Here is a 23,065-nt window from a genome sequence, read left to right as displayed (position 1 = left end):
AAAAGGCAGTATTTCACTATCGGGACATGTTACCCACCCTAGTACATGTCCTACCTTTTACATACACTGCAGCCAGCCCAGGGGGGGTACCTTGGGCCTACCATAGGGGTGTCTAGGTGTAAGGAAAGGGAAGGGTAAAGCCTGGCAAGTGGGTACATTGGCCTGGTCGACATGGCAGTTAACAAACCGCACACAGGCACTGCAGTGGCAGGCCTGAGACCTTCTTTTCGGGGCTACTTGTGTGAGTGGCACAAGCAGTGCTGCAAGCCCACTAGTAGTGTTTGAATTACCAGCCCTCGCACACTTAGTGCACTTTACTAGGGATCTACTGGTAAGACAAAATAGCCAATCACAATAACAATTTACTCAGGGAGCACTTGCACTTTGGCACTGATCAGCAGTGGCAAAGTGCCCAAAGCATCTAAACCAGCAAATACGAAATCAAGCACAGTGTCAAAAATACAGGAGGCACAGGCAAAAAGTCAGGGGTAAACACTCCAAGGATGCCAGGTCTAACACGTGTACCCTCCAGCTGAAAAGTGGGGAGAATTACCCACCCTCTTGGGAGTTCTCATCACTAAGGCGGAGGAACCTGGACAGACCATCAGCATTGGCGTGTTCTGTACCAGGACAGTGTTCCTCCATAAAGTCCATTCCCTGTAGGGAGATGGACCACCTTAACGGTTTTGGGTTCTCACCCTTCCTCTGCATTAACCATCTGAGGGGCCTGTGGTCCGTCTGAACCCAGAAGTGAGTCCCAAACAAGTAGAGCCTTAGCTTCTTCAGCGCCCAGACCACAACAAAAGCTTCCCTTTCAATTTCACTCCACCTCTGTTCCCTGGGAAGTAGCCTCCTATTAATGAAAGCTACGGGTTGGTCCAAGCCCTCGTCGTTCAATTGTAAGAGTACTGCTCCCACCCCATGCTCTAAAGCATCTGTCTGCACCACAAACTCTTTGGAGAAATCAGGCGCCTTGAGCACGGGTGCCGTGCACATGGCATCTTTTAGGGCATCAAATGCGGTCTGGCAGGCATCGGTCCAGATCACTTTCCTGGGCTGCTTCCTTGAAGTCAGCTCTGTCAAGGCAGCAACAATGGTGCCATACCCCTTAACAAACTGTCTGTAATACCCGGTCAGACTTATGAAGGCTCTTACCTCTGTCTGGGCCTTGGGGGGCTACCAACCAGAATGTTATCAATCTTTGCTTGTAGGGGCGCCACCAGGCCTCTTCCTTCTTGGTGTCCCAAGTACACCACAGATCCCTGCCCTATCTGGCACTTACTCACCTTGATAGTGAGGCCTGCCCTTTGCAGAGCCTTAAACACTTCGTAGAGGTGTTGCAAATGTTCCTCCCAACTCGCGCTGAACACAGCAATGTCATCCAGCTAAGCGGCGCTGAATTATTTCAGCCCGGACAGTACCTGGTTGACCAGTCTCTGGAAGGTGGCAGGGGCGTTTTTCAACCCAAAGGGCATAACACGGAACTGGAAGTGCCCTTCAGGTGTTGAAAACGCTGTCCTCTCTTTGGCCCCCTTAGTTAAGGCAATCTGCCAGTACCCAGATGTTAAATTAAATTTATTGAGGTACTGGGCAGCACCCAACCGATCCACGAGCTCATCATCTCTGGGGATGGGGTGTGCGTCAGTCTTGGTGACCGCATTGAGCCCACGGTAGTCCACACAAAACCGGAGTTCTGGAGTGGAACCGGGTACAGCAGCTTTTGGTACTAAGACCACGGGCTAGCAAAGGGGCTGCTGGAGTGCTCAATTTCCCCTAGCGCCAAAATACCTCTTCCTTGATGCTGCCCCTGACCATGTCAACTACTCTGTAAAATGTCTGTTTCACACATCAGTGTCCGTGTCCACATCATGGACGCACCAATTGGTGGCTCCTGGTGTCAGGGAGGCGAACTGACCCAACACATGGCGACAGTCCCTCTGCTGTTCTGGGGTCAGGGTAGGCGAGAGGTTCACCCCATCCACTGACCCATCCTGCTCCTTTGCTGACTGGAGGTCAGGAAAAGGTTCGCTCTCCTCCTCCATCCCATCATCTGTAGCAAGGAGCATTGTCACATCAGACCTCTCAAAGTGTGGATTGAGGCGATTCACATGTAGGACCCTTAAAGGGATCCTGGGAGACTGCAAAGTCAACCAGATAGGTTACTTTGCTCTTGCGTTCCACCACCTCATATGGAGCAGTCCTCTTGTCTTGGAGCTCGTAAGGCTCCACTGGTGCCATCACCCACACCTTCTGCTCAGGTTGAAATTCGACCAGAGTGGCATTCTGGTCGTACCATCTTTTCATTTCTTCCTGCTAGCTTCCAGGTTTGCCTGAGCGAGTTTCCTGAAGCGTTGAGTCTGGTTCTTGAAGGCCAGCACATAGCTGAACACATCCTGGGAGGGTCTTACCAAGGGACTTTCCCAACCCTTTTTCACCAGACTCAGAGGTCCTCTCACAGGGTGACCATACAGGAGTTCAAAGGGACTAAACCCTAAGGACTTCTGAGGTACCTCCCTGTAGGCAAACAACAGGCATGGCAAAAGACATCCCACTTCCGTCTCATGGGATCTGCATGGCCCATTATCATGCCTTTCAGGGTACGGTTGAATCTCTCAACCAACCCATTCCCTTGAGGATGGTAAGGGGTGGTGAACTTGTAAGTTACCCCACACTCCTTCCACAAAGACTTTGTGTACTTTGAGAGGAAGTTGGTACCCCGGTCGGAGACCACCTCTCTGGGGAACCCTACACTGGAAAAGATCCCCATCAATGCACGGCCCACCACGGGGGCTGTGGTTGTCCAGAGAGGGACATCTTCTGGGTACCTGGTGACATGGTCCACCAAGACCAAGATAAACTTGTTGCCTAAGGCTGTCTTGGGTTCCAGTGGCCCCACAATATCAATGCCTACCCGCTCAAAAGGGGTGCTCACCACGGGAAAGGGTTGGAGGGGAGCTTTACACTTCCCTCCACTCTTGCCACTTACCTGGCAAGTCTGGCAGATCCTGCAGTGTGTACTGACGTGCTTCCTCATTTGTGGCCAGTAAATGTGGGTGGCAATCCACTGAAAGGTCTTGTTGCGCCCCAAATGTCCTGCGAAAGGCACGTCATGAGCCAGACCCAGTAGGAGGGTCCTGAAGCACTCAGGTACCACCAGCACAGGGGCTGCACCGGGCTCAGCGACCTTAGGCTCACTATAGAGTAATCAATCTTCCCAGTAAATTAGATGAGTCTTGGACTCGCCACCTGCCGCCTGGTCTGCAGCCTGTTGCTGCATACCACTGAGAGAAGGGGTATTCCATCTGTGCCTTGCAGAATTCTTCCCTGGAGGGACCTCCTTCCTGCTGCCAATGGGTCAGCTCAGGCAGGTCTCCCAGTTCGGCTACCTGTTCCCCTGTAGGTTCCAGGGCATCCCCCTCAGGTTCTGCTTCAACCTGGACCGTGGGAACGGCTGGGGCTGGGGCTGGTTTCCCACGCCCCCTGCCCCTTCTCTTTTTGGCCGGCACCTGGGCCATTGTTTCAGGCTCCAGGTCCTCTTGATTACCCCTACTGGCTGCCATTGACTGAGTAGTTACACAGACCCACTCAGGCAGTCCCAACATCTCCAAATGAGCCTGGCGTTCCACCTCCTTCCATGGGGAACCCTCCAGGTCATTTCCAAGAAGAGTCTACAGGCATGGATGGACTAACGACGACCTTCAAGGAACCTTAGGGGACCCCGCTTCCCCCCCCACTCAAAGGGAACTAGCGCCACCTTACATAGGCGCACGGAGGTGTCTGCTGCAACTACAGGGTGAAGTGCATTTTGAATAACCTGCTCCTCAGACACCCATTGACACCTGACAGATGTCACACTGGCTCCTGTGTCTCTCAGAGCCTCCACCCTCCTCCAATTGATGGTCACCCAATGCCTGTACTTTTTAGTGTTCTCAGGCAAGTAGGACTCCTGAACTATCTCTCTGTCTCCTAAAGAGACAAGGGTCATCACTGCTTGCTCCAACCCCTTCACTGGAAACTAATTCCTCCCCCAACGCTACACTCACTAAACCCGGTGTCTGAGCACAAGTGGGAGCTTGGGATTTCTTGGGGCACTTAGGGGCAATGTGGCCCTTCTCACCACATGAGTAACAAATGGCGGGACCCCGTTGGTCACGCCGGCCCTTAGGGGGTTGTGACGTCTTAGGCTGGGGGGGTGGAACTCCTTTCCCTCGGAACTGTTTTGGAGCCCTTTAGAGAACTCCTTTTGGTTACCTTTGTCCCCCCCACTCTTCTGCTGGGGACCCTACCCAACCTTGGCAGTGGTACCCACAATCCCCTTGTGGACCCTGATCCTAGCCCAGCGGTCCGCCTCCATAGCAAGCTCACTGGGATTAGTTAGCTTACTGTCCAAAAGATGCTGGCGCAGCTCTGGAACACACAGACTACTCAAGTGCTCCCACTAATTTAATGGCACAACCCCTCATAATCAGTTTCTTTGCTGCCCTTCATCCAACCTTACAGTGCAGGCGTGTACAACCTCACACATTCAACCCAGGTATTTGAATCGTACTTCTTGAAATCCTGAACTTCACTCTGTACTGTACTGGGGTACACCCATAATTGAGGCATAAGACCTGCTTCATATTGGCGTAAGTCAGGGTACCCGCCTTCTCTAAGGGTGGTAAGACATCCCTCCCAGAAGCCTCAAAGTGTTTCCTAAGGCCCGCCCCCCCAGTTCTACTCAGGCACCTCATTCATCTTCAATGCAAGCTCATAAGACTCAAACTATGCATAGGTATCTTCTCCCTTCTGGAAATTCTGTACTAAATCCTTGGGTATATACACCTTACCCCCATGCACTGGCTGCGCTGCCACCAATTGAATTGGACTCCAGTTGCTTGGCCTTGAGGTCCAGTTCCCTCATGCTCAACTCAGGAACCAAAAGCATTTTCCTCTCTTCCAAAGCAAGAGAGCCCTTCCTTTCCTCCACCCTGGTCTTGTTCTTCAGTTTTAAAACTTCCAGCTAATTATCTCTGATCCTCTGGTTCTCCTCCCGCTCCACTCGGGAGAAACTTCATGCAGAATGGATGCTGGCAGCCCTTGAGGTTGTCCTTGGCACTGGCAAATCCTGTGACCTGAACCCATCCCCTTGTTCATCTTCATCCACCGCTGCATTCTCTGTCTCCTCCGCTTCTTTGGTCTCCCACCAAGCTTTTAAAGCCTTCTATAGCCCATCCTTCTTAGAGTTACTCCTCATCGGACATCCCAAATCCTTCCAAAATTGCTTGAGTTGCTCTACTCTGTAGGAATACAAATCCTCAGTGCAAAACTCCAATTCTGCCTTCTCATTTGCTGCTTTACCATTTTGAGACATGATGCGTGGATGACTCCAGGATCAGATCAAAAATAGAACCCAAAACAAAAACCACAGTATGTGGTTGCGTAATGGTCTGCACTGGTCCAGTGATGTACACCAATCACTGCGGGTCAAGTACACAAAATACAAGTTCAAATCCTCACCGCTGACCACCAATGTTAGAACTGGGGGGGCTCTAGTTGCCAGAGGTAGATACCTTTGACCAAATAGGGACCCTTGCTTCTAGTCAGAGTAAGGGGGATATACACTTTAGATAACCCCTGCTCACCCCCTTGGTAGCTTGGCACGAGCAGACAGGCTTATCCCAAAGGCAATGTGTAAAGTATTTGCACCAACACTCGCAGTAACACAGTGAAAACAATATAAGTTTAGAAAAATAAAATATCTTAATCTAAACTAAACAAGACCAAAACGACAAAAATCCAACATACAGATACTCAGTAGAATATCTTTAAAAAGGGTTGTTGCAAAAATAAACTTGTAGATGGTAAATACGACACTTTTCTCTCAAAGTACCTTAGATGTGTAATGCAGAACAAACAAAAGCATTCCTCTTCTTTGCAGCTACCAAAACCTGGTTCTGGGACCAACTCCCTATCCCACTAGCTAGTGCCCAACTGTCTACCTTGGCCTGAATGAACAAAGGCTGCCTTTCCTTAGGACGTCCGTAAAACTTTAAATATGAATGAGCAGGCATCACTTCTATCCCTGTCAAGTTAATGACAGAATGGAATCGGGGATTGTTACAGTTTCATTACTCACTATAACACTGAATTACAGCTGTGTTTAGATTTTGTATAGTAGCCTTACATCATTTATGTCAGACGATATTCTTTCTGCGATATTCTGATATGCTGCCACCAGAGGATCTGGTTGAAAACCAGCTTCTTTGCTTAAGAACTACTGGGTGTAGCCAAGTACAGTGAGCTGTAAATAAAGTAGTGCTGAACTACGGACTGGAGTGTATGGTTTGTAGCCAATGCCGTGACATGTGTAAATGTAAATTGTTTTTATCTTCTCAGAATCATAACTTCCATTAAGTACTTCTTTTACTTTAAAAAAAAAAGATCCTTTCGTCCCATGCTGACATGTGCCCTGCCCCTACACCCAGAGCACAATACATATGGCTTTTGACCATGTACAGTTGGTTCTACTTCCAGGACTTGACTTCAAGCCAGGAATTCCACCTAGTCCCCTTGTCGCCCCAGAACCCACTTTGCAGGTCCTTTTGCTAGGCCCTGTGCGTGTATAATTTACAAAAATACAGTTGGCGTTATAATAGAAAATCTACACCCAATGGGACAATATTTGTTGGAAACTAAATGTAGGACACAGTACAATATTTGTCGTATGATATTTCTGTAGATGATATTCTGACATACAACCCTGTGCATACAACATTTAACAGCTTCAATGGTTTTATCAGTGATGTAATTTGTTTTGTCCTCTGCCATGAGTGAGTCCAAAGGCAGTGAAATGGGGATAGTTACGTTTGCATTACTCACTATAACGGGTGAATTACAGTTATGTTTAGATTTTGAATAGTAGCTATATGCTCTAGGAAACGGAAAGTTTGGATCACTAATATATTTTGAGACATTTGGAAAATCAGCACAAGTGTTGACATATGTGTGGTGTATTCTGATACGTTTTTTTCACACCTTTTTTATCGACTTGTATATGTAAAATGGTTCGTGAATTGGGCTGCATTTTACTGATGTACTAATGTACTAACTAGTTACATAAGTATGTATGTTCTCCAGATTCTCAAAAATCTCTTTCTCCTTAAACATTAATTGAGGCTTGAGGCAGTTTGATTCCCGCTATGAATGCATGATTCACAGTCATAGAGGCCAGTTAATCTCAAACCCTGCTTTCGCTGTCCTAATCTAGAAACATTCTGTTAAAGGAGCCTGGTTCCCTTAAAGGACAGGTGCTTCTTTAAAAAATAAATGTCTTAAGATAGGACTCTTAACATACAACAAAAACATTCCAGCGGGTGGCTTTTAGGGTACCTAAAGCCACTTGGCATGTGTATAATATGCTACGCACTGGGTACCTTTAACAGCCAAATAAATACTATCGCAGTTTGTTTCAGCCATCCGGTCTCACTTGCCAAATACTCAAAACTTGTTAAAACGCACATAATCAACCTACTAAATGCACAACTCCATAAAACTGAATCAGACTCTGGTCCACAATAGAAACTAGTTGAAAAGTCATACTTCTTACTACCAGACAACACTGTGATGCCATATTAATGTGTGTTACACAAACAACATTAGCAATAACCACTTCAATAATATCTATGTGTATGTTGATATCCATAGGCATATTAGACATGTTCTGCAGGTACATTTAATTAGTTCAATGTGTGTTTAGCCCAATACATTTTCTTCACAGGTTCCACTATTTTCAGCAAGTCCTGTTCAATGGCATTTGCAAATGAGGTTAACCAGAAAAAAGTAGATGTTATTGACTTGACAATCGATAGTTCTGAAGAAGAAGAGGAACCGCCTTTAAAAAAGAAGTGTGTATTCCCAGCAGAAACAAAGGAGAGCCAAACTAAAGGGTAAGTTTTATGTTCATGCTGATTAGACTAACAGTTTTAAATGTTTAGGAAGACAAGTCACTAATATGTTAAATGTTTTTACAAAGACTGAAGTGTTTACTTTTGTATGAAACTGAATGTTTTAATATTCATTACAAAAATATTAGAATATACTGTTAGTGAAGAAATACACATATGGTAGTTCCTTTATAAACTCACGTCCAGATATTTATAAAGTAGTTACTGAATTTGTTTAGCCTGTTTCTTATCAACCCCTATATAATTTGCCAAGGAATATAAAGTGCCATAAAGTAAAGAAATTGACATTGGAATCCAGTTCTCCTCGAAAGAAAGTGTATTGCTTAGTGAATGGAGCATGTGCCCTTAATACCGTCACTTGAATGCTCCCTTTTCTCTTTCCAATTCCTTTTAAATAAGTCTGTCAAATCTTAGACATCATTCAGAAATTTTGGCCCAAATGACATCAGACCACTAGTGTTTCTAATGCATGACTTAGATAATATTGTCTTTCTTTGTTAGAAGAGTTTCTTTACCATGATTACCGCAGTGCTCTTGTATGTTCATCACAAGGAAACGGTAATGGGTCATGCTAGGGTTTAGGTTAAATTAGGTATACTTTGTGCTGTTGTAGTTAAAATTATAGATATTACGTTTTATGGAATGGTGCCAGTCTTGAATTGGCCCAGCTAAGTATGTGCTAGGGAGTGTAATATTTGAGATATTTGTCATAAAATTAATCTTCCAGAGTTTTGCTGTTGTGGATCTTTTTATGATTGCCTTCATTAAATGTACTAGTTCTTTTGAAGAAGGAAAACGCTATAAATTGTTGTGTATGAAAGGCATGTGTTTTTGAAGGGGAGCTAAGATTTAACGGAGACGCAGTGAGGGCATGATAGGGCTGATATAGAAGAACCGATTTGACCTGGTGATGAGGTTGTTGCCACATAAACAGCATCAAGCATTAATGTTGGCATTTTAGGTAGTCCAGAAAATGGGGTTGTTGTAAGTCTAATCTGGACTTGACCTTCTTCAGTAGATCTCAACATGGGTAGCTAGTATTAATACCTTTGATGTATACAGCTAACTGCAGATTTCTCACATTAGAATGTGAGATTCCAGACTGTAACCAGATCAATAGATTGAGGCCTTCAAAGAGGCCACACTGCTAATGTTTAAGTGCACTTTGGTCTTCCCTGGTTTGCCTTTGGCATCGACGGAACCGCTGGCGTCTCCAGTTAGGATACAACAGGCAGATCCCTCCCTGGCACAATCTGTCCCCTTAAGACTGGTTATCAGGTCTGTACTGACTCCAGAACAGTCTTCCGACTCTGGGATCCATGCTGCACTGGCACCATTATTGCTGGTGGATGATCGGATGCAGACGTCCATGTGGATCCTGAACTGATGTTGTCTCGAGCTTGATCGATGTTGCATTATGAAATTGCTAAAGCTCAACCAGCTGTCAGGCAGCTTGACTCCAAGCCTGTGCCTGTATCTCCATTATCTTTTTAGCTCGGCTTTGATCTGCTGCCAAAGTAGGGTGCACCCCATGATATTGATCATGATAATGAAGTTGAGTGGTCCTCATTACTCTGATGATGCCTTATACCTTGGTTTGCAAAACACCAGTGGGGTTGATACCTTCCCTGGGTCAGAGCTTGACTCGCCAAATGAGCAACCAGTGAAAAAAAGTGCCATATTTGTAGTGGTGGTTCAGAGGGCAGCCAAGGTACTTTAATTACAATTGCTCTATGTTAAGACTAATGCACATGTTTTGACTGAAATATCTGAGCCCTTACTCCCATTTAATACTGCCCTCTCAAATACCCGGTGGCTACCTGATCAAAGCCATTTTCTTGTCTGCCTGTTAGACGGCATGTGGCCAGACTCCATAGTCCCGCCCTCTGTGATCTGGATTTCCTCACCAAGCCACCTGCTCTGAAGAGTCTCATTGTACAGGCCTTGTCCAGTAAGGTGAATCCTAATTAATGTCTTCTAATCCTTTGGATAGTGAATCAATGCCTTTGCCAAACATATGTTTTCTTCAGCCAGCTTGGCTCTGTGATCCATAAAAGCAGTCTGCCTATGGAGCCAATATACACATGCCCCTTGGGGACATGGCCAGCAAGATCTTGGCAGCAGTCCCGGCAGATCTTGGGGACTCTCTAGCTCAGAAAATCCTGATGGGCAGAACACAGCCAAGTATGTTATCTGTTGACATCTGCAAAACAATTTCCATATCAGTTCTGCAAATTTAGGAGCTATTCTAGAGGGCTGGTATATAAGCCTTCACAGTTAGTGATGCAGCTGCCAGCCCAGTACCTTTGAGGATGAGGATGGCAATGTAGAACCAGCAAACAGCACGTGGGCCCGCAGGGGCACCAACCCTCCAACTCCTCTTCCCCTGCTACAATAGCCAACAAACAAGTTTACTCTCTGCTGTGCATATCAAATCAGTGGGGGGCAGGATCTAGCTCTTCTCTTAGGTTGGCGATCCATCACGTCCAACAGATGGGTCTTGAAAACTGTTCAAAAAGGCTGTACCGTAACCTTCATATCTTCTGATCCCTCCCAGTATCTCTACCACACCGGAGCAAATTTCAGAAGTGCATCTGTCCATCCAGCTACCGGAGGTAAACCTGTTGCTCTCCAAAGATCCATAGAAAGAGTACTGTACTTGGAGGAAGGAGGGGTTGTTATTCTTGATATTTCATTGCCCCTAAAAAAGGACTCCGGAGAATAGGCCTAGGTGTCCTTGGACTTACAGGATGGTATTTTCAGATTTCCGTCTTGCTGTCCCATAGACTTTAGCTGCAGTTCAAAATGTTTCCGGAGCATTTTCAATTTGCTGTGCTCACTTTCGGCCTCACCAAAGCCCCTCAAATGTTGATGAAAGTGAAGGCAGAGGTCACTGCCCATCTCAAGAGTTTAGCAGTTCCCATACCTCAATGACTGTGTGCTGAAGGCGGGCTCGCAGTAGTCAGTTGCCTGCAGATGATGGTGAAACGCCTAAGATTTTTGGGATCTACTATAATGGGCCACAGTTCCACCTCATTCCATTACAGATTTCCATTAATTGGGTAGATCTTGACATAGTGGAGTTCATGGCTATTCCTCCCGCAAAACAAGACCAGAACATTTGGCCTATGATCCTGATTTCTTTTGGCTTGATCCTTGGATCTGGGTGAGGGTCGCTCTGAAGCTTGTTGGCCAAATCTTGGCAAATCCTGCATCCTCTTTGTCAACAACATCAGGTGGACATGTGAGCCCTTCAGTGGAACCTGAAATCCCAGTGGATCCAGTATCAAGGCTGCCTTTTCAATTCCATCCAGGTCTCGGAGGATATGGACCATGATCTAACCGGTCCTAATCTTTCCTGCGGCAGGCTGCACTTCCTTCCCCAATCCTGGCTTACAATGGTGATGGACGCATCTTTTTTGACTTAGGGGCCCATGTGAGGGATTTGGAGATCAGAGGGCTCTGAATTATGTTATGGGGTAACTATATTCCTGATCTACTACACTCAGAGCCAGCTGATGTGGCTGAATGTAATGCATATCAAGTTCTTGTGCTGTTGAAGAGGGTGCATAAACTGCCAAGCAGTCTTTGGAGGCATGAAAATTCAGTCCAGTATGTGGCTGTGCCCAAATGCGCCAGTGTACAGCTGAATGACCTGCCACCAGTCAGCACAGCGGACAAGGGAATTCAGAGCAAGTCATGACAAAAGGGCACACCCTCTCCAGAGCCTGCATGGCACAAGCAAAGTTTTCATCCAGAAGGTTCTCAGGGCAAGGAAACTGATTGAAGGGTATGCTAAAACCCTCTGGCCATGGCCAAAGACTTTTGTTCTTAGGCCATAACCATTCTATTGTTTGTTTCCCTCTTTCCTATGAATCAGTTTCAGTGCTATTTGATGCATCTCTGGGACCACGGCACACACCTAAAAAAAATTGGTTGCCTGTTTTGATACAGTGTTCTTGAGCTTTCCACATCTTCTTTGGTGAGCAGCTCAGTGCTCATCTAAGCAACCCGTGTAGGTCACAACCTGCCCAGTTTGTTCTATGTCACAGCCATTACTCCAGTTCCTCCTAAGGAAAGATTACTGTCTCCTCCTATTCTCCATTCAAAGCAATTTCCGATTTCTGATGAATACTTCTGCCCGCAAACTCTTCACCTTTGAATAGCCCAGGCACTAGTCTGGACCTGGAAACTTCTGTCACAGCTCTCCAGCGCCAGTAGGGGGTGCTGGCTCTATGTTGACAGTGGAAGTGACATCCCTAAGATAGCATAAGAGTCAGAGAGCACCCTCCTCTACATCCTGATGTCTGTTCTATTTTTTCTGCTCCTTTCAATGCAGGTCCAGAGCTTCTCTTCTCCGAAGTTTGCTCTGTAAATTAATTTTGGTGTAGTGCTAGCAATTCATTCCCACCACATGAGTCAGAGTTTAAGATCCACTGCAGATGAGATGGGGCACATATCCATCACAGACCAGCACAATGACTGTGGCTTTATACGCGACTTGTCATGTGACCTCTGCATGAACCCAAAAGGCTGTGTTATGTTATGTCATTTCCACTTGGTAAAGAGCTGTGACCCATACCTCAAGGTATATCTTGGATCACGGACAGACAAGGTGTTCAAAAGTGTTTTGAACTTGGCAAATTTAGAGCAGCAGCAGAAATGGAGCGAAACTTGAATCCAAACCGTAGGGAGCAGTAAAAGAATCTCTGCCGCCATATCTGGAAGTGGGGTTACAGAGGACGGTCAGTAGCTCCTTATTACTAGATCTTAGAGTTCTTGTGGAACAATGGTAATCTAATGTGTCCTTTAGGTACATGGGAGTCCTTCCCATCAAGGACTTGTGGGTAAGGCCGCATATCTTAAAAACCCATGCGTTTTGTGATCGAAAGTCAAAGACAAGCTTTGAGAATAGGTGCAGAGGGAGAGCCTGCTGGGAGATTACAGACGAGGTGGGCAGCCATATTTTGCACTACCTGGAGTTTGGACAGTAGGGCTTTATTGGCTGCCATAAACAAAGCATTTGTAGTCAAGACAACGTATAACTAGGGATTGGACAAGCTTTTTCTTGCAGACAATGGTAGACAATGAAAGACTTGCCTCAGTAGCCACATGGTAGCAAAGCAAACCCCGCAGATTGCGGCTGTATGACATTTCATGGACGACACCTTGGTCTAGTATTACACCCAGAATTTTTTCGTGGCTTGCCTGGGGAAGGGGCCTACTTCCAGTTCAAAGAGTGGGGGCTGAGCTTTTCATGGCCCACACCACGGATGACTCTTGGGGTCGCAGGAGGCTGAGGACAAGGTCAAGAGCCGGCACAAGATCCAGGTCACTTTCTCATTCATCCCTGTCTTTGAGGGAAAAGATAAGACACCTTAAAAATAAAAAAACACTCCACTTCTCCCATGAGATAAAAATCTAAGGGCCAGTCATTGCCATGACCTTTGCCTCTGACCCTCCCCCATCCAGAGTTAGTGGCATTGCCCACTCATGCTTCGCTAACGCTTCCACTTCCAGTGTCGAGGATGATACTGGAGTACCCCAATTTCCCATCACTGGGTACTGATCTAGCATTCTACTGCCAGGCTATGCTAGACATGTACAATGGCGCAGCAGTCCTCACAGGTCCGCCTTTCAGTACTATGAGACTCTTTAGATCACCAATCCGAGTCCTGCCTTCGCCATCTTCTTTCGCCCCCCTGCTGGCTCCTCAACAGAGTTGACTGCATCAGTGTTTGTCCTGACGGAGACCCGAGTGCTGCCTCCAATGCCTATCCTGACTCTCTCGACTGCAGTACAGCACTGCCACCTCAGCCTTTACCACTTCAGGAACAACTCTTACAACCTATGAAGAGAGTGAGAGCTAGAAGAGAACTCAATGCCTTGTGGAAGAGAAGCAGTGCCAAGACAACTCTGGTGTGCAATATTTGGGACATAAGCCACAATTTCTTTGGATCTGACTTAGACCAACAGTCTCCAGGTAGTCAAAGGAATGCAGATGACACTGACCCCTTACCCTTCTCTGACACATCTGATTTACTGGCTCTTCAGAATGCCAGAGGGCTGGACACATCGCCTGTCATTGATATCGACCCATTGCCTGGTACAGCATCTGCGAAATGGCCTCCTTCAATGCAGTGCGTAAGAAAGCAGCTGAGGTTTTGTAACTTCCTTCAGTGGAATATGGGCTGAGTCTTGTGGGACATCCGACATTCAAATGCCACTACCGTGGAGCCTCTGCTTCCTTTTAATCAATCAATCAAGCACTTGTACAGCGCTTGGAGGAGGGGAGGCTGCTGGCCTGACTGGGAGGTGGATCATTTGAAAAACCAGGTATTGAGGCCCTTCCTGAATTGGGTCAATGACGATGATTGCCTGAGGTGCAGGGGCAGGGGGTTCCAGGTCTTGGCTACGAAGTAGGAGGACGATCTTCGTCCGCTTCTGGTCTTGTAGATCCTGGGGATGGAGGCAAGGGCGAGTTGTGAAGAGGGTGGGTACGTGCAATGTGAGGCGGTGGTTCAGGTACGCTGATCCTTCATCGTGTAGAACTTTGTTGGCGTGAGTTAGAAGATTGAAAGTGACTCTTGTTGACTGGGAGCCAGTGGAGTTGTTGAGTGATGTGGCTGCGGTGGGGAAGTGGAGGACCAGTCTGGCGGCAGAGTTTTGGACACTCTATATTTTCTTGAGCTGCTTCTGGGTGATGCCAGCATGGAGTTCTTTGCTGTAGTCGAGTCTGCTGATGATGAGTGCGTGGGTGACCGTTCTTCTGGATTCTGTGGGGATATATCTGAATGTCTTTTGGAGCAGGTGGAGTGTGTGGAAGCAGGCTGAGGAAACTGCGTTGAGTTGTCGGTTTATTGTGAGTGGAGAGTCCAGTATGATCCCATGGTTGCGTACGTAGTCTGTCGAGGTCTGGGGAGATCCCAGAGAGACTGGGCACCAGGAGTTGTCCCAGGCTGAAGGGGTGGGTCCCAGGATGAGTACTTGGGTCTTCTCTGAGTTGAGCTTGAGCTATCTGTCTTTCATCCATGTGGCAACGGCCTTCATCCCACTTGGTTCAGGCGGTTGTGGGTTTGTTGGTGAAGGAGAGGATCAACTGGGTGCCTTCGGCGTAGGAGGCTATGTTGAGTACATGGCTTCTGACGCTGACTGCAAGGGGGGACATGTAGACGTTGAAGAGGATGGGGTTCAGGGAGGAAACCTGGAGGACTCCACAGCTGATCACTGTGGGGTCTGAGACGAACAGTGGTAGTGTGACTCGCTGGATCCGGTTGGTGAGGAAGGAGTGGATCCAGTCCAGAGCCTTGTCACAGATGCCGGAGTCGTGGAGTCTGGTGATTAGGGTGCGGTGGAAGACTGCATCGAAAGTTACTGAGAGTTCTAGTAGGATGAGGGCTGCAGTGTCACTCCGGTCGAGGACGGAGCGCATGTCTGTGGCGGTGAGGAGAGCAGTCTCTGTGCTGTGGTTGCTTTGGAAAAACAAACAAGATAATGGACAAATGTTGCACATTGGCAAAAATTCACCCCCAGTCACAGATCTGGGTTTAAATCATCGTTATTTTGCTCACCACGCCACCCCAGTTCAGACATGGCCATATGCAAATCAGTCTTGACCCTGTGCCTACATGGGAACAGTCCAGCCTGAACTGCCAAGCCATGTTTTCCCTGGACCGGAATCAAGCATCCTAGGACCGGTTATTTCGGAAGCCGGATTGGGAGGTGTCCAGGACATGGTTTGCTTCGATTATTTGGGTGTTGATGGTCTTCTCTATGACCTTGCCTGGGAATGGGAGCAGGGAGATCAGTCTGAAGTTCTTGAAGTCCATCGGATTTGAGGATGACTTCATTAGCAAGAGGTTTATCTTAGCATGTTTCCAGTCGACAGGGAAGGTGGTGGTTTTGATGGAGCAGTTGATGGTGTGGTGAAGCTGGGGGGTGATGGCGGAAGATGTGGTACGGGCATGGGTCCTGAGTGGATGCTATTCATGTTCTGGAGTGTGTCCTCTGCAGGGTCCAGCAGAGCATGGTCTGGTTGGGGGAGGGATGAGGGGGGGCGGCTTGGTTGTGTGCGATGGTGGCAGGCGTGGTGGCCGGGTCTAGGGTGTTGAAGCTGTTGTAGATCTTCCTTATCTTGTGGAAGAAGAAGGTGCTGAGTTTGTTGCCAGAGGTCTTGGGAGGGGGGGAATGTCTGTGGTTTAGCAGTTAGGTCTGGCGAACTCCTTGACTATGGCGAAGAGTTATCTGTTGTGTGCATTGGCGTTGATTCTTTCTTGGAGGGACGTTTCCTTGGTGGTGTTTAGGAGGAGAAGGTTTGCGTTGACGGCTGATTTGAAGGTTGTGTGAGTTTCCGGGGTTTTGTTGCACCTTCATTTCTTCTTGAGACATCTGCAAGTGCGTCTGGACTCGTGGAGGGCAGGGGTGAACCAGCAGGCCGCCTTGGGGCGTTGTTTGCCTGGTACTCACTTGAGGAGTGCCACGATGTTGGCGCAGTTGAAGATCTATTGGTAGAGGTTGTGTGCTACGGTGTTGGTGTCTGTCGGCGTTGACGAAGTGGTTGTGCTAAGGGAAGTGATGAGAAGTTCTTTGGTGGCCTTGATCCACCTGCACTTGGGGGGAGGGGGAATGATGACCGTGGTGAGTGTGTCGAAGACAAGATATACGCAGTGATGGTCAGTCCAGGACAGTTCGGTGGTGTGGCTGTATCTGATGTTCGTGCTGGCAGAGAAGACCGGGTCAAGCGTATGTCTGGCTGTGTGGGCCGGTGCAGTGACTAACTGCTTGAGTCCAATGTTGGTAAGTTTTTCCAGGAGGGAGGCGTGTTCTGGTCGTCGGGGTTGTCCAGGTGGAAATTGAGGTCTCTGAGTAGGATGTAGTCGGTGGATGCGGGAGCCTAGGGTGCAATGAGTTCTACGATGGAGTCAGTCAAGGGGGGTCAGGGGTCAGAGGGCCTGTGGATGAGGGTGTTGCGGAGGGTGTTGTTTGGGTTGGTCCGTATCTGATTGAGGTGATCCATGGTTGTAGTTGAGTCGTTAAAGTGCGTGGTCAGTAGGAGCCTGCTTTTGTGGACGATGGCGATGCCTCCTCCTGGGCGATCCTTGTTGGTGAACTTGTAGCCGTCTGGGATTGTGATGTTCAGTCTGGAGCAGGGATTGATCCAGGTTTCAGTGAGGAAAGCTATGTCAGGAGAGGTGGCATCGAGGAGGTCCCAGATTTCTGTGATGTGTTTGTGGAGGGAACGCACATCAAGGATGCATTTGAGACGGACGGGTGCGCTGTCGGCTGGCTGGGTAGCGAGAGGAGCTGGAGTGATGGCATGGCTGAAGGTGCAGTTGCAGTTTCGGCAGGTGAAGGGTCCAAGAGTCTTCTTCGTGATGCTAAATGGCATGCAGTGTGGCGTCCAGGGTTGTGGGCATGGAGGGTGCTAATGTCGTATCTGTGGAGTGTTCGAGAAGCAGGGTCCCTTGTGCTGGGAGCTGTCCAGGTGCGGATGCGTGCAGACAGGCTTGTCTTTTTGCGCAGCGTCCGCCACTAATTAGTGCTGCGGGAGGGCCGGATAGCTGGGAAACACGGGAAAGGACACTGGAAGGGGGCGGGCATCTGGGATCGCAGCGACTATGAGGGAAAGGACAGAAAAAGCGTGAGAGAAAAAAGAATAAAGCGAGAAGGTAGGAGGGAAAAAACAACACCAAAGACAGAAAAAGAAAGGAAAAAAGCAGAGAGTGACAGAAACAGCAAAGAGGGACAGGAGGGCAGTCAAGTAGCAGAGTTGTGGCGCTCTACCACTGGACCACCAGGGATGAGGCACAGGCAGGAGCCTGTGGGTGAAGGAGTTTCTCGAACTCCTGACCTCTTGGTCAGCAGCAGATGACTGGGACAGCAGCAGCTATAAGACGGAGCTGTACAGCGAAGGAGCAAGTCTACTTTAATGAAGCCATTATAGAGCTGTTTAAGGATCCGTGATCTAAGCCAGTGTCTAGTGGTAAACCAGACAGTAGCTCAATGATATAGCCCATCCCCAGGATTCCCAGCTTTCTCGTTCATGTATCTCTCCCACGAAAGCTAGGTGATATAGGTCTTCCACACTACTAAGTTAAATCTGGGAGCTATTCTTACTCACCCAACTGATGAGGAGTGGGAAAAATTAGAAGGTGTTGGGAACGAAAACTTTTTCGGCAGGAATTCTAGTGTCACACTCATTGAAAGCAGCTAGCCTTTTGGGATGGTACTTCCACGCCCTTTGTGATGGGGCAGTATTAGTGCCTGTTATTCTACTGGAACACCTCAGGGGCCATTTTGCAGATGTAGTCTGAGATGGACAGGATGCTTCCTTCCACATTATCAGAGCAGGTATGGACACAAGGGGCTGCACAGGGCCATGTCCTCTTCTAGCGCTTGGATGCTTCAAAGAAGCAGAGTCACGGCGAGATCTCTGTGGCTTCAATCACCGTCAAAGGATTTTCATTCCTTTCCGAGGCTCAAAACCTTCACATAGGATTTCAGTTCAGATCCTGGAGCCAGTCAGTACTGACCGGTCAATAGCAGTAAAAAAGCCTTCTCTGACAGTACAGTGGAGAGACAAGGGATGCAGCTGTCAAGTCCAGCCTTCTCCCCCCCTCTTCCCTGCACCACCAGGGAAGTAACAGTAGTTCTTCTGTGAAGGAGCATGTAATGCTGGTGAGAGGGAGGTGAGTATAATCTTTACTTCAGATGAGTGAGTCCTTCAAATCATAGAAAAGAGATATTTCCCTACCCTTTCAGCAACAACCTCCCAACCCAACACTTCTTTATTCCTGATGACCATCAACGCATCATGCAGGAGGGGTATGTAACTCTGCTGCAGATCGGAGCAATGTGAATTGGTGTCAGAGCAGCAAGTTGGTCAAAGGTGCTACTCTCAGTACTTCCTGATTTCAAGGAAGGACGGTGCTCTTTGTCCATTCCTAGACTGCATAGAGTCTCATAAACTTGTAGTTGCCCAAGGATAAGTTCAGTATGCTTTCTCTTTCCAAGGTTTTGCTAATAGTGGATGAAGAAGACTGGATGGTGTTTCTCGACCTGCAGGATGCTTACTTTCTTGTACCAATCATGCGGCCACACAGGAAAGACGTTCGTTTTGTGGCAGGTTTCACTCACTATCAATTCAAGCTTCTTCCATTTAGATTGACCTTAAGTCTTCACCAAGGTAATGGTGGTGGTCACGGCCCATCTCATGATGTAAGGGGTAACAGTATTCTAATACTGAGATGACTGGCTTCTCAAAGCTTGTGCAGTGCAGATGGTGATGTACCAACTACAGATGATAACTTCACTGCTGTTCTACGTGCATTTTTCAATAGGCACACACATGTCTCACCTGGGGCCCTCCCAGCTCCTATTTTTGATAGAGACTGGATTGGATACAATCTTGCTCAGGGTTTTCCCTTCTCTACTGAGGATCCGGTAATACAGGATATAATTCTGATGTTTCGGGTAGGAGCTCGGGTTCCAGTCCTGAAATTCTTGTTCCTGCTTGGCCTTTTTGCTTCGTTCATCCTCCTGGTCATCCTTCAGGACTGGTACATGGGGCTCTCCAATGGTGCTTCCGTAGGGTAAGTCCAGCATCAGGGAGATCTGGTAGACTCCATCATGATCTACAGGGATGCGGCAGCTGACTTAATTTATTAGGGAACAGAGGAGAACTTGTCTTGAAGGAGTCCTTTCTGTCCATTGCCAGTAGTGATGGACTCATCCACCTTTTGGTGGGGCGCACAAAGGGCGCGTATCTGGGGGAACTGGAGATCAGAGGTCTCTGCTCATGAGAAGCGCAAGATTGCACATTAGTGTGCTGGAACTCAGGAGCAATTTGGCTGGTGCTCAGGTAGTGCCTCCTGTCCCGTCATGGTCTATCTGTTTATCCAGATCTTGACAGACAACATGACTGTGTTAACAAGTAATGAGGAGTTGGTTCTCACCTCTGTCGGGAAGCACTGATGCTCTAGATTTGTGTGCACCAACTAGGCCTGTGGCTGCTAGCCAACCATCAGGCAGATTCACTCAAAGTCAGAGCAGACAGGCTTAGTGTCATCATGCCACACACGAGGGGCACCTTCCTCCGAGGGTGGTTCAGGACATCTTTGCCCTGTGGTGCTGGCTTCAGGTGGATAATTTTGCCATTCCCGCGAAGCCCATTGATGACATTTTGTACCCTCCAGCATTAGCTTTGGATAGTGCATTTCACTTGAAGTAGAATTTTCCGCTTTGCAACGAGCTTCCTCTCATACCTTTATTTTCTCATGTTCTGAGTAAGATTGACCAGTACTGGGCCAAATCATTCTAATGGCCCCTTAATGGACAAGAAGGATTTGGTACACAGATCTCTGGCACCTTTCCCTATAAGCTCCCATTCATTTCCCATTCAAAGAGGACTTGCTGTCCTAGTCCTGCACCCCAGTCTCCAAGGATTACACTGTCATACACGGCGTTGTGTGGAACAAGTTGAGTTCCTTTCAGCTTGCACTGGAAATGGTTGACATGATCCAATTGCCTTGTCACCCCTCAACTAAATTGGTCTATTCTGGGAGATGGAGTAAGTTTATAGCTAGGTGTACAAGCAGACGCATTGATCCCTTTAAAGCTTCTTTGCCCTTTATTCTCCAATTCGCATTGTCCTTGGGATGGTTGTGCTGTTGGCACAATTAAGGTGTACATTGCGGGCTTGGCAGCCTTTTAATGTCTCAAAGATCAAACTTCCTGGTTGAAATCACTGGTGTTTACCAGATTTTTGAAAGGTTTGATTAATTTATTTCTGCCAGTGGGACTTGAATTTAGTGTTGACAATCTTAATGGGTGCTCCATTTGACCCCCTGCATATTTGCTAGGTGAGCTTACTTACTTTGAAGATTGCATTTTCAGTTGCAGTGAACTCAGTTTCTCGTGTTAGCGAGCTGCAGGCTAGGAGTGTTCACACAAACTCCTACTGCGAACCAAGGTGACTTTCCTACTAAGGTGGTGCCTCCATTCCATCTAGAACAATTTTGCCCCACCCTACCAAGGTAGTGTAGAGTGGCTTCATAGGCAGGACCTCCCAGTTGTGCATTTATGAGGCTTAACATTTTCCTTAAACTATTCAGAGTAAAATGGTTCCTAACACGAGACGAAATCAAGATAGTATCCCTCTCTCCGGACACGGGAGAGTCTTAAACCTGAGGCTGGATTTGCCCAGGGTTCGTGGATTGGACTTGTAAAATGCCATTGGAAGTACAAAACCTTCCCATCCTTAATCCCATTCAGCCCTCTAAGTTTTTTCAACACTCAGCCAAGCTATTTCTCTTGGCTCCCCAAGATTTGTGTTTTGACCTTACTGTCTTAAATTTTTAGGAATGTTAGGATATTGATAGAGGAAAAGAGTAATGAAAAGACCTGAGGTCATTGGAATCTATCCTTTCTTGTAACAACCAATTCTGTATTGCATATTGGTTAAAATCACATAAATGCTCTTCAGAAAGGATGTTGCTCATTCACATTTTCTCATTTCTCCAAAGACATCTTTTCCGGAGTAATTTGCATTCTGTAAATATTAGTCTGTGAATGCTCAGTTTGCTTCGACGTTTCTGTAAAACGTTTTTCATTGTAACTTTTTTCAGCGCTTGTTATTACTATCTCGTAATTTTCTGTGAATGGTAGGGCTCTAGGGAATAAAACATTTTGTCTTAATAGTAAGCACAAGTTCTAAGTCTTGGTTGTTTGACTTGTGCATTGCCCACATACTGCTTCCATCTCCTGGTTAACTTTAGCTATAATATACAATTGAAGTAAAACAAGTAGAGGTTGGCATCCAGGCCGTGCTTATGATGTAGGAAGTCTTCCTGTGGGGTCAGAGTGCACATCCACTGCACTTTTTTGATTTTTCATGGTAGAGGAGAACTAAAGGCTAAGGGATGTTAACCTTGCCTGGGTGTTGGAAAGGAGTCAGATGCTGTTTGGATTATTTCTTAAACTAAGAGAATCCAAACAGCATTGACTCTTTTCTGGAGTAAAGACAAATAAGTCTGTGAGCACCCTAAACTGATGCACTCACGCTTATGAGACCCTGGTGAAACAAAGTTGGTGGTCAGTCCTTGGCAAGGATGTTTCTATTGCTCCTTGTTGGGGCTCGGGCATGTGTGTCTGCCCCAACAAGGAGCCAGACAGCATGTGTCTCCTTGTTTGGGCACACAATTGTTGTATGTGTGTGCCCCAGAAATGAGCCAGTTACTGTTTGGATTGTTTCCCTAGGCTTAAAAAAATAAGAAAAGTATTTGGCTCTTGCTGGGGCACAGACACACACCTACTCTGTCTAAGAATGATTTTTATGGACAGAAAAGCATTCTGAGATGAAGGAGATGTGTGAAAATAAAGCAGGAGGTAGAGAGTGGAAGGCAAGGGGCTAGGAGCAATCCTTGTATGTCCACTTTCAGTCCCCACTAGGGACCGAAAGTGGACTCGGGTTCATTGCTTCTGTTGGCAGAGTGGAAGGAGGTGGGCTACCCCTCCCCCTCTCTCTTGCCCCCCTTCCCTCGCACCACCAGAAAAAATGGATTGAGCTACTGACCATGGCCGGGGCCATGGCCCCCTCTGTAGCTTTCCTCACTGGCTCGATCTTTGGATTAGATTTGCCGGGAGTAGGTAATCCCTCCCAGGTACATTCACTATGTGTGTGTAGTATCACTCAAGATGTCAGATGCACGATAACGGTGTGGCCTGGGAGTGTGCACCCACCCAACTCATTCAGGAGTTTGCCAATGTCTGGAGGGGACTGGGCTCCGACAAAACTCTTCCCAGCATTGCCTGCAGTAGTAGGAGTTAGAAAACGACTGTCTGGCTCGTGGTACCCTTTTACCTCATCAATGTGTATATATATTGCACTTTGCACCATTTTTTGCACTTTATTACTTTTTTGCACTAGCACTTCGATAGAAATGGATGCAAACTATAGAGTTAGGCCACTTGGCCGAAAGTGAATGTGGAGGAACAGGTTTTAGATACTGTCATATATTGCTGCTACATTTTCTGCTGCTATATTTTGCTGAATGTGTTGTGGGTATATTTATAAGAAGTTTTAATTATTTATACACTCCGTATTTTTCACTGATTGATCC

The 23,065-nt window shown here is 47.2% G+C and overlaps 1 protein-coding gene across 4 annotated transcripts in view; it reads left to right on the top strand.

Annotated features, from left to right (window-relative positions):
* PIAS2 (protein inhibitor of activated STAT 2) overlaps positions 1 to 23,065 on the top strand; it is a 490,095-nt gene that overhangs the window by 361,549 nt on the left and 105,481 nt on the right. For all 4 annotated transcript variants that reach the window (XM_078674770.1, XM_078674772.1, XM_078674769.1 and 1 more), the window contains one exon: positions 7,760 to 7,928. In XM_078674770.1, the coding sequence (XP_078530896.1) occupies positions 7,760 to 7,928 (169 nt within the window). The remainder of the gene's footprint in view (positions 1 to 7,759; positions 7,929 to 23,065) is intronic.

Source organism: Lissotriton helveticus, chromosome 2_1 (genome assembly GCF_964261635.1).
Source record: "Lissotriton helveticus chromosome 2_1, aLisHel1.1, whole genome shotgun sequence".
NCBI lineage: Eukaryota > Metazoa > Chordata > Amphibia > Caudata > Salamandridae > Lissotriton > Lissotriton helveticus.
This window is presented reverse-complemented; position numbering and strand designations above follow the sequence as displayed.